Source organism: Microchirus variegatus (genome assembly GCF_963457635.1).
Source record: "Microchirus variegatus genome assembly, chromosome: 2".
Classification (NCBI taxonomy): domain Eukaryota; kingdom Metazoa; phylum Chordata; class Actinopteri; order Pleuronectiformes; family Soleidae; genus Microchirus; species Microchirus variegatus.
This window is the reverse complement of record NC_139803.1, coordinates 40,711,056-40,723,924: the sequence shown is the minus strand read 5'-3', so window position 1 is coordinate 40,723,924 and position 12,869 is coordinate 40,711,056. Positions and strand designations below refer to the sequence as shown.

At 41.4% G+C, this 12,869-nt stretch overlaps 2 protein-coding genes across 2 annotated transcripts in view; both read left to right on the top strand.

The window, feature by feature from the left end:
* The window catches only part of map4k2 (mitogen-activated protein kinase kinase kinase kinase 2), a gene marked incomplete at both ends in the record, with an annotated part of 30,925 nt that extends 24,123 nt beyond the window's left edge, over positions 1–6,802 (top strand). Inside the window, 15 exons of the mRNA XM_083910179.1 lie at positions 94–250; positions 338–516; positions 721–762; positions 1,898–1,982; positions 2,067–2,146; positions 2,397–2,457; positions 3,679–3,802; positions 4,316–4,374; positions 4,456–4,559; positions 4,666–4,843; positions 4,968–5,036; positions 6,019–6,105; positions 6,193–6,263; positions 6,357–6,412; positions 6,715–6,802. Coding sequence (XP_083766305.1) covers positions 94–250; positions 338–516; positions 721–762; positions 1,898–1,982; positions 2,067–2,146; positions 2,397–2,457; positions 3,679–3,802; positions 4,316–4,374; positions 4,456–4,559; positions 4,666–4,843; positions 4,968–5,036; positions 6,019–6,105; positions 6,193–6,263; positions 6,357–6,412; positions 6,715–6,802 — 1,440 coding nt within the window. The remainder of the gene's footprint in view (positions 1–93; positions 251–337; positions 517–720; positions 763–1,897; positions 1,983–2,066; positions 2,147–2,396; positions 2,458–3,678; positions 3,803–4,315; positions 4,375–4,455; positions 4,560–4,665; positions 4,844–4,967; positions 5,037–6,018; positions 6,106–6,192; positions 6,264–6,356; positions 6,413–6,714) is intronic.
* Positions 6,803–9,905: 3,103 nt separating this feature from the next.
* Positions 9,906–11,436, top strand: LOC310942863 (RNA-binding protein 4.1-like; the record flags this gene model as incomplete). The annotated part of the gene is made up of 2 exons (XM_083908307.1): positions 9,906–10,317; positions 10,677–11,436. The coding sequence occupies 2 exons, from the start codon at positions 9,906–9,908 to the stop codon at positions 11,423–11,425; spliced, it is 1,161 nt and encodes a 386-aa protein (XP_083764433.1). The 3' UTR covers positions 11,426–11,436.
* Between the last annotated feature and the right edge of the window lie 1,433 nt (positions 11,437–12,869).

Sequence of the window (12,869 nt, the reverse complement as noted above, 5' to 3'; positions counted from 1 at the left end):
CTATTTTAAACTAGTTCAAATATGTACTTTTCATGTATTAAAATATACCTCTTTTATTCTTTCTTAGTGATAAATGTGTTTTTTTTTTGTCAGGGAAACAAGAAGAGCGGCCTCTTCAGTCCGTCCACAGCGTCTCTGCCGGCCTTCAGCTCTTTGTCTCCCAGCACAGACGACAGCGACCTGACGCTGAGGCCGACCTGCACGCTGGGCCCCGACAGCGTCGCCGCCACTGACTCCGCCTCCAACACAGGTACGACACACCCCAATCTGACGTCTCCTCACAATCCCTGACATATGAGCTTTTCAGCCTCTTAAGACAAACCATATTGTCTTTAAGAAGCTCTGACCAGGTGCTCGGCCACTCAGGACATCAGGCAGCGCTGCAGTGACCCGTGTCTACCCGCGGGGGGCGCTGTAACACCAGAAAAGAGGAAGGCGACCGATGTTTCGTCCCCAAAGCGAGAGACGCCTCTGTCGCCTGAATGGAGCACACTAAGGAAGCAGACTGAGAACTCTGTGAGTTCAAAAGCACAAACATCATCCATCAGCTCGTGTGATTTTAACCGAATAATAACTTCCTAATCTTTGGTTTTGTGTTTGCGTGTGAGACGACGAATCATTGGCAACCGAGATGTTGATTTGTGACACACAGTTTCTGTCCTTCCCCCCTTTTTTTTGTTGTTGTTTTGTCCCCGTCGTGTAACCCCTGACATTTTCCAGAGGGCTGATTGTCATGGACTTCCTCCCACCCCTCAAGTCCATGTAAGTGTGACAGCTAACAGCATGCCTACAAACCCACAGTCACTACGTTTACATGAGACAACAGTCAGATTATGCATTTTGCATAATTTTGACTTTTTTATCCACAAGGAATCGGCAAATTTGGGAACCATAAATTGCTATTTGTGGAAAAAGGGGGTTGTATAATGCAACCCATAGGCAACTTCACAAAAACATTAGCTGTTGCCGTCTTCGTATTCTACGTCAGTGTTACAGCGCCACACACAGGCCTGGCATATATACTGCAGACACTGGTAACACTAGATTAGCCTTTATTAGTAATCATTAAGCACGTATTAATTATCTATTATGACATGAATGAAGATTTTTCCCTACATAAGGTGTTCATAGGTGCTTAATATTTACTAATAAAGGGGCTAGCATGCTATGCTACTTATATGCATGTTAGTTAGCGCCTAGTTAATGGTGAATATGTGTTACCCAGACACTTCTTAAAACCATGGTGTGATTTATGGAAAACCTTAAGAACGAAATAGGAAAAACATCAAGTCAGGAAACAACGTTAGTCTGACTGAAATTGGACTAAATCAAATTCCTCATAGTCGGACTAAGACACCCAGGTAATGTTGTTGTAATCCATGGATGTTCAAGAGTCAGACTCAAGCTGGTCTGGGTGAACTTAATGAATAATTATTTATTTATGTATTTATGTATTTAATAAATAAATTAATTGAAGAAGCTGCATAAGAATAAGACAACAGTGACAAAAACATGGTGGAAATTCAGGCAATAGGAAAAAAAAGTGATATTTTGAAGTTAATAGGCAGAAAAACTAAACCAGAAACCACATACTAACAGAACTGAAATGGGGGCATTTCGCCCTCTAGTGGAGCGGAGGTGGACACACTTCATCCAGTCGTAATATAATTTCCCCCATTAGTTAAACTGTGACATGAAGCAGTAGCTTCGTTTAACTGTGCATGTGAGCATGGAAACGTGACACTAACAGAAAATGGTTCTCTGAAAATAATGTGTTTGCATGTCATATTGTGTCTCTGGGCAGTTTTTGTCACGACCTCATCAATCACACTATATAAATCCACAAATTCAATCACACGTTGGTTGAATGTATATGTAAGTGTGATGTTTCCTGTAGATGGGCGCCTGCTTCTCCAAAGTCTTCAACGGTTGTCCTCTCAACATCCACTGTGCCGTCACATGGATTTTACCCAAGACACGAGGTGAGACCTAAAACGATAGTACAATTACTCATTTATTACAAAATTGACCACTTGTGCCTTTAATGAGACCTGTTTTCTGCTCAGATCAGTACCTCATTCTTGGAGCGGAGGAAGGCATCTACACACTGAACCTCAACGAACTCCATGAAGACACGCTGGAGAAGGCAAGTCATTTCAATTATCAGTGGTGTTTGGACTCCACTTTGATGCAAAACTTGGTCTTTTGGACACAGCTCTGGATACATTTCCTTAGGGAAGTATTTAAAATGGAACTAGTTCAGAATTAAAACCCATTTCTAAAAAGGAAAATCAAATTACGTAAAGAAAAACATATTGGAAATCAAATGTTTAGGACCAAAAAGTCAAAAATGTGACGATAACGAGACTGAAAAGAGCATTTCTGTCTGTCCACAGCTGCTCCCTCAGAGATGTACATGGCTGTATGTCATGAACAATGTGCTGATGTCTGTCTCAGGTAAGAAAACATGTCAATAAGAGTTTATCTTTTATTATACTCATTTTAAACTCAAGTTTAGTATTTCAGTGACCTGTTTCATGCATTAAATCTGTAATTTAGGACATCAGAAGTGATGTCCAGTGAATGTTTATTAAAGTCAAGGCAATATTTGTGCATAATTTGTCATAATTAAACTATTTTTGGAGATGGAAGTCAGGAAACCTGAAAACACAGAATAATCAATGGTTCCCAAGGTCTGAGTTGGGACCCACAGATGGGTCGCGGGAGATTTTTTCAGGGTCCCCAAACAAATTAGCTGAATTTTCCCAACCTTTTGGATTTTCGAGCTAGTCTTAGTCAGATTACGACAATAATTCGGTTTTCTAAATGTCATGTAAACACGTTAGTCTGGCTAAAATCAAGCTAGTCTTAGTCGGACTAATTCAATAATTTGGTTTTCTAAATGTCATGTAAACACGTTAGTCTGGCTAAAATCAAGCTAGTCTTAGTCGGACTAATTCAATAATTTGGTTTTCTAAATTTCATGTAAATACCTTAGTCTGACTAAAATCGAGCTAATCTTAGTCAGACTAAGACAATAATTTGATTCTCATAATGTCATGTAAACACGTTAGTCTGACTAAAATTGAGCTAGTCTTAGTCGGACTAAGACAATAATTCTGTTTTCTTAGTGTAATGTAAACACGTTAGTCTGACTAAAATTGAGCTAGTCTTAGTCAGACTAATACAATAATTAGGTTTTCTTAATGTCATATAAACACGTTAGTCCGACTAAAATCGAGCTAGCCTTAGTCGGACTAAGACAATAATTCAGTTTTCTTAATGTGATGTAAACACGTTAGTCTGACAAAAATTGAGCTAGTCTTAGTCGGACTAAGACAATTATTCGGTTTTCTTAATGTCATGTTAACACCTTAGTCTGACTAAAATCAAGCTAGTCTTAGTCAGACTAAGACAATAATTCGGTTTTCTTAATGTCATGTAAACACTTTAGTCCGACTAAAATCGAGCTAGTCTTAGTCGGACTAAGACAATAATTTGGTTTTCTTAATGTCATGTAAACATGTTAGTCTGACTAAAATCAAGCTAGTCTTAGTTGGACTAAGACAATAATTTGGTTTTCTTAATGTCATGTAACCACGTTAGTCTGACTAAAATCGAGCTAGTCTTAGTCGGACTAAGTTTGGTAAACACTCATCAAAATGTGCGTTCCTGTAGGAAAGTCGTCGCAGCTTTACTCTCACAGCCTGGCGACGCTGTTCGAGCAGAGAGGACACGTGCCAAAGAAACACGGCAGCCTGTCGCTTGGCACCAACCGCTTCACTGAGCGGATCAGCAACAGGTACCGGACTGGACTTTATGCTGAGACGTTAAAGGGCCAGTGTGGGATTTTTTGAAGTGGGGTTGAGTGAGTGTGAGCCCTCAAACTGAAGTTCAAGTCACTTTGTAAACTGTTCACTCAGCCACACCAAACCCCATAGAGAAAATCAGCGATTTTACATCATACACACATAGGAGGTGCCGACCACTGCTGCCTCCATTAGCAAGTTCATATATGTAATTTATGAACTTTGGTGTTTGAACTCTTTCACAGAGAGTTGCATAAATGACACAAAGCTACCAAATAAGGCAGCAGTAGATCAGCAGCTCCTGTTTATCAGTGAGCTTAAAATGCATATTTTCTCTATGGGTTTTGGTGTGGGAGGGCGAGATGACACAAACTTCAGTTTACAGCACTGAAAATTCATGTTTTCTTTATATATTGTACACTTAAGCTCCAGATTAGTTTCGCCGTGCCTTCTGTTAAGTCACTAACACACAGTTAAAGGTGCATTCCCTTTCTCTTTAAACACAGGAAGTTTGCCATATCTGTGAAGATCCCCGACACCAAAGGCTGTAGAACATGTAGTGTCGGTAAGTGAATATAAGCAGAATTTATTTTAATGTTTATTCAACAAAAAACAACCACTCACCTCACTCACTTGTGTCTTTCAGCACGAAACCCATACACAGACAGTACGTTCCTGTGTGCTGCTGTGCCGTCCGGCCTGGTTCTGCTGCTGTGGTATGAGCCTCTGCAGAAGTTCATGCATCTAAAGGTTTGTGTGCACGTGCATGAACGAGTGTACGTGTGAATGTGTGACTGGCAAAACTGCTGTTTAAAGTGCTCCGATGTAACCTGACTGTTGTTTTTCCCCCGCGCAGCACATGTCCATGAAGCTCCCCGACTCTCTGCCGGTGTTCGAGCTGCTGGTGTTGGTGACAGACGAGTTTCCTCAGCTGTGCGTCGGCGTGAGAGACTGCAGCGACGAGAAACCTCCGAGCAACCAGCAGCTGAAGTTTGACATCATAGAGCTGAACGGATCGCCTGTGTCAGTGCCAGGTACCAATTACCTTTTTCTCAAATTTGGCTGAAAATTTGATATACGAAAACATTTGGACTGCCCTGCTCTCAAGTAACTCCTCTCGGTGTGTGTGTGTGTGTGTGTGTGTGTGTGTGCGTGCAGATTGTGGAGCACTTAGGGCGGCGCAGGTGACACAGCTGGACAGAGACACTGTCCTCATCGCAGTAGAAAGTAAGTCCTTTCCATTCAAACACAACCCCCTAAATCATTATGTTAACGTCCAATTTTAGTCAGACTAAGACAGTAATTTGCTTTTCTTCATGTAATGTAAACACGTTAGTCTGACTAAAATTGAGCTAGTCTTAGTCAGACTAATACAATAATTTGGTTTTCTTAATGTGATGTAAACACATTAGTCCGACTAAAATCGAGCTAGTCTTAGTCAGACTAAGACAATAATTTGGTTTTCTTAATGTAATGTAAACACGTTAGTGTGACTAAAATTGAGCTAGTCTTAGTCGGACTAAGACAATAATTCGGTTTTCTAAATGTCATGTAAACACATTAGTCTGATTAAAATCGAGCTAATATTAGTTGGACTAAGACAATAATTCAGTTTTCTTATGTGATGTAAAAACATTAGTCTGACTAAAATCAAGCTAGTCTTAGTCGGACTAAGACAATAATTTGGTTTTCTTAGTGTCATGAAAACATGTTACTCCGACTAAAATTGAGCTAGTCTTAGTCAGACTAATACAATAATTAGGTTTTCTTAATGTCATAGAAACACGTTAGTCCGACTAAAGTCGAGCTAGTCACAGTCAGACTAACATATCTGGATAATGTGACTCATAGTCCAATTACTTAGTCGGACTGGAGTCAGACTTGGCGTTCTGCACATGCACCAAAATTTACTCCCCGGGTTTTTGACCCAGAAGTAGAAGGAGACGATGTAGAACAGTACTGTTCTAATCGATAAGTTGTCCAATTGTTTACCTTAGTCGGACTAAGGCCTTAGCTTGATTAAACTGCGCATGTAAACATACGTCAAATTAGTGAATTATATAGCGACTAATTCACAGACTTGTCTGAATATAAAACACATTATAAATCTTAAATAAACGCAAATTCACTCGGGGACTCTAAATAATTAATCTAACCACTGAGATGTAGAATCTTAACATGCTAACTTTACTGTTTGTTTGTCGTACAGAAACAGTTCGCATCGTGAACCTCTGTGGGCTTCCGTCCAAAGAGCTGGCTGCTGAAATGGTCTTTGACTTCCCCATTGAAACACTAGGTAGACACATTTTTCATTAAAAAAAACACTGTGAGTGAGACTTGACGCCCCCTGCTGACATGTTTGTGACATTGCATGTCGTTACAGTGTGCTTACAGGACAGCGTCCTGGCCTTCTGGAAACATGGACTTAAAGGGAAGAGTTTTCATTCTGACGAGGTGAGATTCGCCACACGTGTCAGACTCGGTGTCCTGTGTTTGTTTGTCTCAGCTCAAATATGCAACTTCTGTCTTCTTCGTCTTTATCTGCAGACAACACAAGAAATAACAGACGAGAGTCGAGTGTTCAGAGTGTTGGGAACAAGCAGGTACGTTGATGTTGACGTGCTTCCCTTATTTACAAGGTCTTACATGGATTTGCCCTGTGTTCTCTCAATTATTTAAAGTATTGACATTTTCTGGACAAAGCTCCCCCTACAGTTTGGGAGTACATATTTTAACATCCATCCACCCAGTCCAATGTTTACTCAACAATGGTTTCCACTTCCTCCGACAGCAGTTTGCTTCTGAACGTCTAAAATAACGCTATATCTATCTCTTATCTCTTATTTGATTGATGGTGTTTGGACAAACCGTGAAGGTGTTTCCTCCCCTCTTCTCTTTTGTTCAGGGACATCATCCTTCAGAGCACACCGACCCATGACCCGTCAGCACTGAGCAACCTGTACATCCTCACTGGACACGAGAGCAGCTACTGAGATGGAAAAACAAGGTTGTCGTCGTTCTTCTTCTTCCAAAAGTCCGGAACCGAAGCTGTGGCAGACTGCCCACCCAGCGCACAACCGATCCCTCCACCTCTCTGCTGTGAATGACTAACATCTAACATCTAGTGTGGGTACTCAGTTGTCCACTCTAGACTCTAAACCTTGTTCTGTGGGGGGGCAACAAGGCTGTGAAACACTGAGAGACTGTCTAACTGGTAATTATAGCTGCAAAAGCCAAGATTCTCTTCTAAAGTCATTTCGCCTTATAAGTGGAATTATTGACGTAAGTAGCAGCCATTTTAGAATCCTTGGGAATTCTGACTTCCGACTAGGACCGGAATGCACCATGAGACGAGATATAGCTAATAGCTAGCTTGAAAACGCAACCCAGTGAAGGCACCAAACCATCCTACTCTTTCACATCACTTCATTTACATTATGCTACAGGGTTATTATGGAATTATTGATCAATAATCTCCCCCCAAAAAAAAACAAAAAACAAATCCAGCCTACTGTACTTTTTAAAAACTAGAAAACTACCTACAAAGCAACATAGCTAGCAGAGCTTTTGGTGACTGTTGTTTAGTACTAACGTGTGTCTAAGACAATAGTTATGTTTATCTCAATATCTTTCTATAGATCCGTGAAGATTAAATAGAGAGGCCAGACAAAATAGAACTCAATAAAGCGCCATAAAGTTTTCTAATGCTAATGCTTAGCTGTTAGCAGTCTTGTATAAACTACCTAAAAGGGAAAACATGAGTAAAAGTATCTTACCAGAAAATGACTTTGGTAGTAGTTGAAAACATCTTATTACTTTTAAATTAAAAGTCTACATTTACTGTACAAAACTATAGTATAAAGTGGTTATCAAGTCTAGAAAAGCACTATATAAATACAAACCATTTACCAACTCTTCTTCTGATGTTATTTGGTAGTTACGAGCAAAGAATATAGTTAGAGGGAAATGTGGTGAAGTAAAAGTAAAAGTTGTGAGAAATATAAATAAAGTACAGATACTTACAACACTGGCTGTTAGCACATTTACGACAGCTACATTTCCCTCCAAAACCCTGAAAGAGAGCATTTATTGTCGGGTTAGCATGAGGCTAACTGTGCTGTATGCTACTTCTACCTGCCAGCACAGTACTAAACTGACTAATGTACATTTTATGTATTTTTGCTTGGAGTTTGTAGACAGCACAATAAAATAAACCATCAGAACCGTATCTCGTTGAAGCTAGCTTACAATTACAAAGCACATTAGCTTGAGCTAAGTGTTAACGCTCGAGCTAAGCTAATTGTCCACAATGTTTTCGTACTTCTATCTAAAACCATTTTGATTCAGGAAGGCACACCGAAATGTACCGTGAAGATTGTGAATGTGTTAGCCTAGCATTCAACTTTATGCTCCAGCGGGTTTCGAGAGCCAAACGTTTCTGAATGTAAAGGGTCATTTCAAAGCAGTTAAAAACCCACATGTGTCAAACGCAGCTTTAACACCTGTTTTTAACTCACATAATAAAAAGACTTAACGTTAAATTGACTCAATGCAGTGCCATAACAAGTGAATGCAAATGTAAACATACTCCTGCCTTTTTGACCGAATTGTACATTCCACTACATTAGTTGTGCGTGTAATGGTATTTAATTTATTTGTAAAAATTGTACAACTGTATTCGTAACACTGACCTTTCTCTCGCTGAGAGATACTTGAAAGACAATATGCATTTGTTTTTTAGGGATTTTGTTTTTTTTATTATTATTATTGTAATTGTGATATATTTAGCCTATATACAATGCAGTGTGCTCTTACACAATGAAAGGGATTGTACTTTACAAAATAAAGATTTTAATATTCTTCAAAGCTGAGAGTTGTTTATCTCTTTCTACAATTTTGTCCCATTGAAAACAAATAGGCAGATAAAAAAATGCAGGCGGAATACCAAAGACAACGCTGTAATTATTGTTATTTATTATATTTTATTAATATTTTAATCTGTTTTGACGACTGTGTCGATACGTACTCCTGCACAGTAGGTGGCGGTAGTGCGTCCAAGCGCTGCTCGCCAAAACAAACAGGAAGTCGATGAAAAGGCAGCAGCGCCATTTCACATTTCATTCATTGGCGTTAAGGCCTACTTCAATTTATTGGTAAGTTTTGAGTTTTAACGATTCAATGGGAACGTGAAATACCCTCCGGGGAGTTGAATACGTGGAGTTGTCACTGTGGTGCTGCAAAAAATGTTCTTTGTCGACGTGTTGGCTTAAATAAAGGGCGAACGTTTGCAGTGTTATTAGCCAGCTAGCTACTTTAGCTTCCTGAATCCTAACCGAAGCGAACGCCATTACATTAAACTCGCTAAACGCTATTTTCAGAGGTTTATAACGAGCGAGTGAAGTGTTAATACCGTGGAGTCGGCCGTTAATCTTTGATAATATTGGACGAAGTTTCAGTTCATACGTCGTCAATGTTAGCAAACTAGCCGCGCTAGCTTAACATGTCACTCTTTAACGTACGCTAACGGCCGAGTAGTTTCATGGTTCGCAGAGAGAATCTAGGCGATATTAATATTTAAATAGTTGTTGACAAATTGACAACACTTAGTCTGAAGCTGCCAACTTTTTTTATGGAGTTAAACTGTCACAATAAAAGCATGGGAGCAAATTTATGCATAGTATACAGTTTCTGACAAAAGCGTTGCAATTTCTGTAGCGAGACATGGTTGGAAAATTATTCAGAACTTCATTTATGTTCAAAAGAAGTCCTCAAATTTTATGAATTCTATAAAACACACCGTCTGAGAATAACATCACCATCTCGTGTGCCTTCTAATGAACCAACAGTGCAGCAAATGTCTTGGTAATTTGTTACAATAACAAGAATAAAGTTGACTAACTTGGGAAACCAGTGGAGGGCAGCATTGCACAGTAGAATACAAATAATTCATTTAAACTGTATTTTTGCTTGGTGTATCTTAAACACTTAACCATTAAGGATTAAGGATCCAGTCAATAGCACCAATGTATGGTTTACTGACAGTTTGAAGTAATTCTGTTTATACACCAAACTCTCCAGGGTACACCGAACTTCACCATGGTGAAAATTTTCATCGGCAACCTCTCCTGCAACACCACGCCCGAAGAGCTGCGCGAACTCTTCCAGAAGTATGGCAAAGTGTCCGAATGCGACGTGGTCAAGAACTATGGGTTTGTGCACATGAACAGCATGACCGAAGCGGAGGAGGCCATTCAGAACCTCCACCAGCACCAGCTGAACGGCTGGCGCATGAACGTGGAGATGAGCAAAGGGAGGCCCAAATCGACCACCAAGCTCCACGTCAGCAACATCAGCTCGGACGTCACCAACGAAATGCTGCGGAACAAGTTCGGGGAGTACGGCACAGTGGTGGAGTGCGACATAGTCAAAGACTATGCCTTCATACACATGGACCAAGTGGATGACGCCATGGAGGCCATCAGTAAGCTGGACAACACGGCCTACAAAGGTGAACTCCTGGCCAGCGGAAACTGGTTTACTTTACTGTCTGTATATTCCAAATTGGATTCTGTTCTGTCGCCAAGTAAACACCGCTAGCTGATAACTTGAGCACAGCAAAAGAAAGTTTGAATCACTGTTGCCTCCATTGAGCAGGTGGACTCAAAGTAATCAGTTTGGCAGTCACATGTAAACACCCTCGACAGTGTAACTGGTGAATAGACACTGGCATGTAACCACGTGGCGCCTGGCACTGAAGGTTGTTTTTCGCTCCGCTCAGTGATTGCCGGCCACGTGCATTTAGACGGTAAGAGCCTTGTCGTGTCACAACCCTGCGGTCTCATGCGTGTCTTCTCTCTCCTCACAAAGGCAAGCTGATGAGCGTACAGCTGTCCACGAGTCGGCTTCGCACTGCCCCGGGAATGGGAAGTCATACCGGCTGCTATGTCTGTGGGAAACATGGTCACTGGTCGAAAGATTGTCCGCTCGATCGGAACGGTAGCAACGACGACGGCATGGGAGGTCACAGCGGCCGAGCCCCCCCACGCGGTCCCCCGGGTTATGGCAGGGGTGCCTACGAGATGACCCCTCCTCCAGCGGCTGATTACATGGGCGGCTCTGCGTATAGTCAGGGTAGTTATGGAGGCGGAATTCCGCCACCGCCGCCGCCTCCTCCTCGTAGGCTTAGCGGCTACGACGCCGAGGCGGGGAGTAGATATGCAAGCAGAGCTGCAGGCTACGGCCACGGGAGGTCATCATTTTATGATCGTGAACATGTTGGTGATTATGAGAAGTACAGAGCTCAGCCGTACGGCTCGAGCTATTTTGAGGAACTCCGCATGTCCTATATCCCCCCTCCTCCTCCGCCTCCTCCCTCTCCCTCCTTCTCAAAGCCCTCCTCCAGTGTAGATCCATACAGGCCAATGCCTCCGCCGTCGTCGAACGATTCAGCCGCCGCATACTACGCACGGGACCGCAGCCCGATCCGACGAGTGCCAGACCCGACCGGAGGCTACACCTACGAGCGAACACGGCTGTCACCGGTGTCCTCCAGGAGCTCCCACACTGCTCCAGGAGCCAAAGATCCTTACGCGTCGTCGCGATACGCCCCGTACTAAAGCCACGGCGCTAAGGTGAGCAACACGCTAATGACGATGTCTGTGGAGTTGGGAGCTGCTTTTGCTGCTGAATTGATGCTTGTGTGCTGCGGACAGTCTGGGATCAAAGCGTCGTTTCTGAAAAGGGATTGCTTTTGCTCTCTTTGTAGGTCCGTTTGTGAACTGCGGGACTTTGCTGTTATGTCTTCTTCAAGTAAGCGACGCGATTTCATCGGTCTGCGCGACGTTGCGGGAAACCACACGAGATGCGGGAATTTGGGTTTGGAAAGTGGCATTTGCATATTCTGTTTTCAGTGGCGACGATGTTACACAAACGGCTCTGTCTAACATTTGTAATGTATGAAAAAATAATAACTTTCACTTGTTCTGCAGGTTTTCAGCTCAGTTTTTTTTTCTTATTTGTTCATTACGTGTAGCAAATTGTTAATGTAACAAATGTAACCGGCTTTTGATGATTATTCAGAAGAAAGCTGGATTTATACCTATGTGAAGAGACAATTATTATATATATATATATATATACACACACAGGCTTTTACTATCACACCCTAGACTACGCTATAGTTCTTCTCTGGGGATTAACGGCAGTTTGCATCCATGATGCAGCATTACTGCCACCTTCTGGAATTAGAAAACTCCTTCACCACCCAGTCCGTCATATTCTTTCTCCCCTTAAACGATAATGATTGTGGCCGATTTTTATTCAGGACTCGTGCCCATTAACTCGACGATAAACCCAGCTGACGTGTTTTGGTTCCTTTTATGATGCTTTATTTTTTTTTAACTGGGTTGCAGGGTTATCTTGTAGTTCAGTCGAGCCCGATCTAATCTGAGTTTGTGGATGTGTGTAATTATTTTCATTGTACATTAATCCCTTGATTATTTTTCATTCACAGAGGAGCCAAAACAAAACGTAACCAAAAAAAAACATATTAATCATTTATTAAACAAAACTCTTGGCCCTGTTGTAGCATCTTTCGCTTTTGAAGAAGATCACACATCCGTGCAACTGATCCGTGTCAGAAAACTGCATCACACTGTGAGAAAATGAGGAAAAAATGATCTCAAACATTCCAGCATTTTATTTTTTTTTATTACATTTTATTTAATTGTGTTTTACAAAATAATAGAATAAAGAGAAAAATAAAAGAATTGCTGAGTGACACCAAAACAAGGATATTGGCTTTTTTTGGACAGCGGCCATGTTGACGGGTCACAGTGAACACATTTTCAAATGTTTTTTAATCTATCAAGAATAAAGTAGTAGTTAAATATTACGACTATTCCAGGAAGATAAAATAAAAAATTTGGTATTGGAGCTTTTCCTTCTAAAACGTGTCGAAATGGCTGCCGTGCAAAGGGCTCTGTCGGCTGGCGAGCGTCGTGTGTGTGTGTGTGTGTGAACATAACATAGCTATCTTCTTCCCACTGGTGATGTTTATAA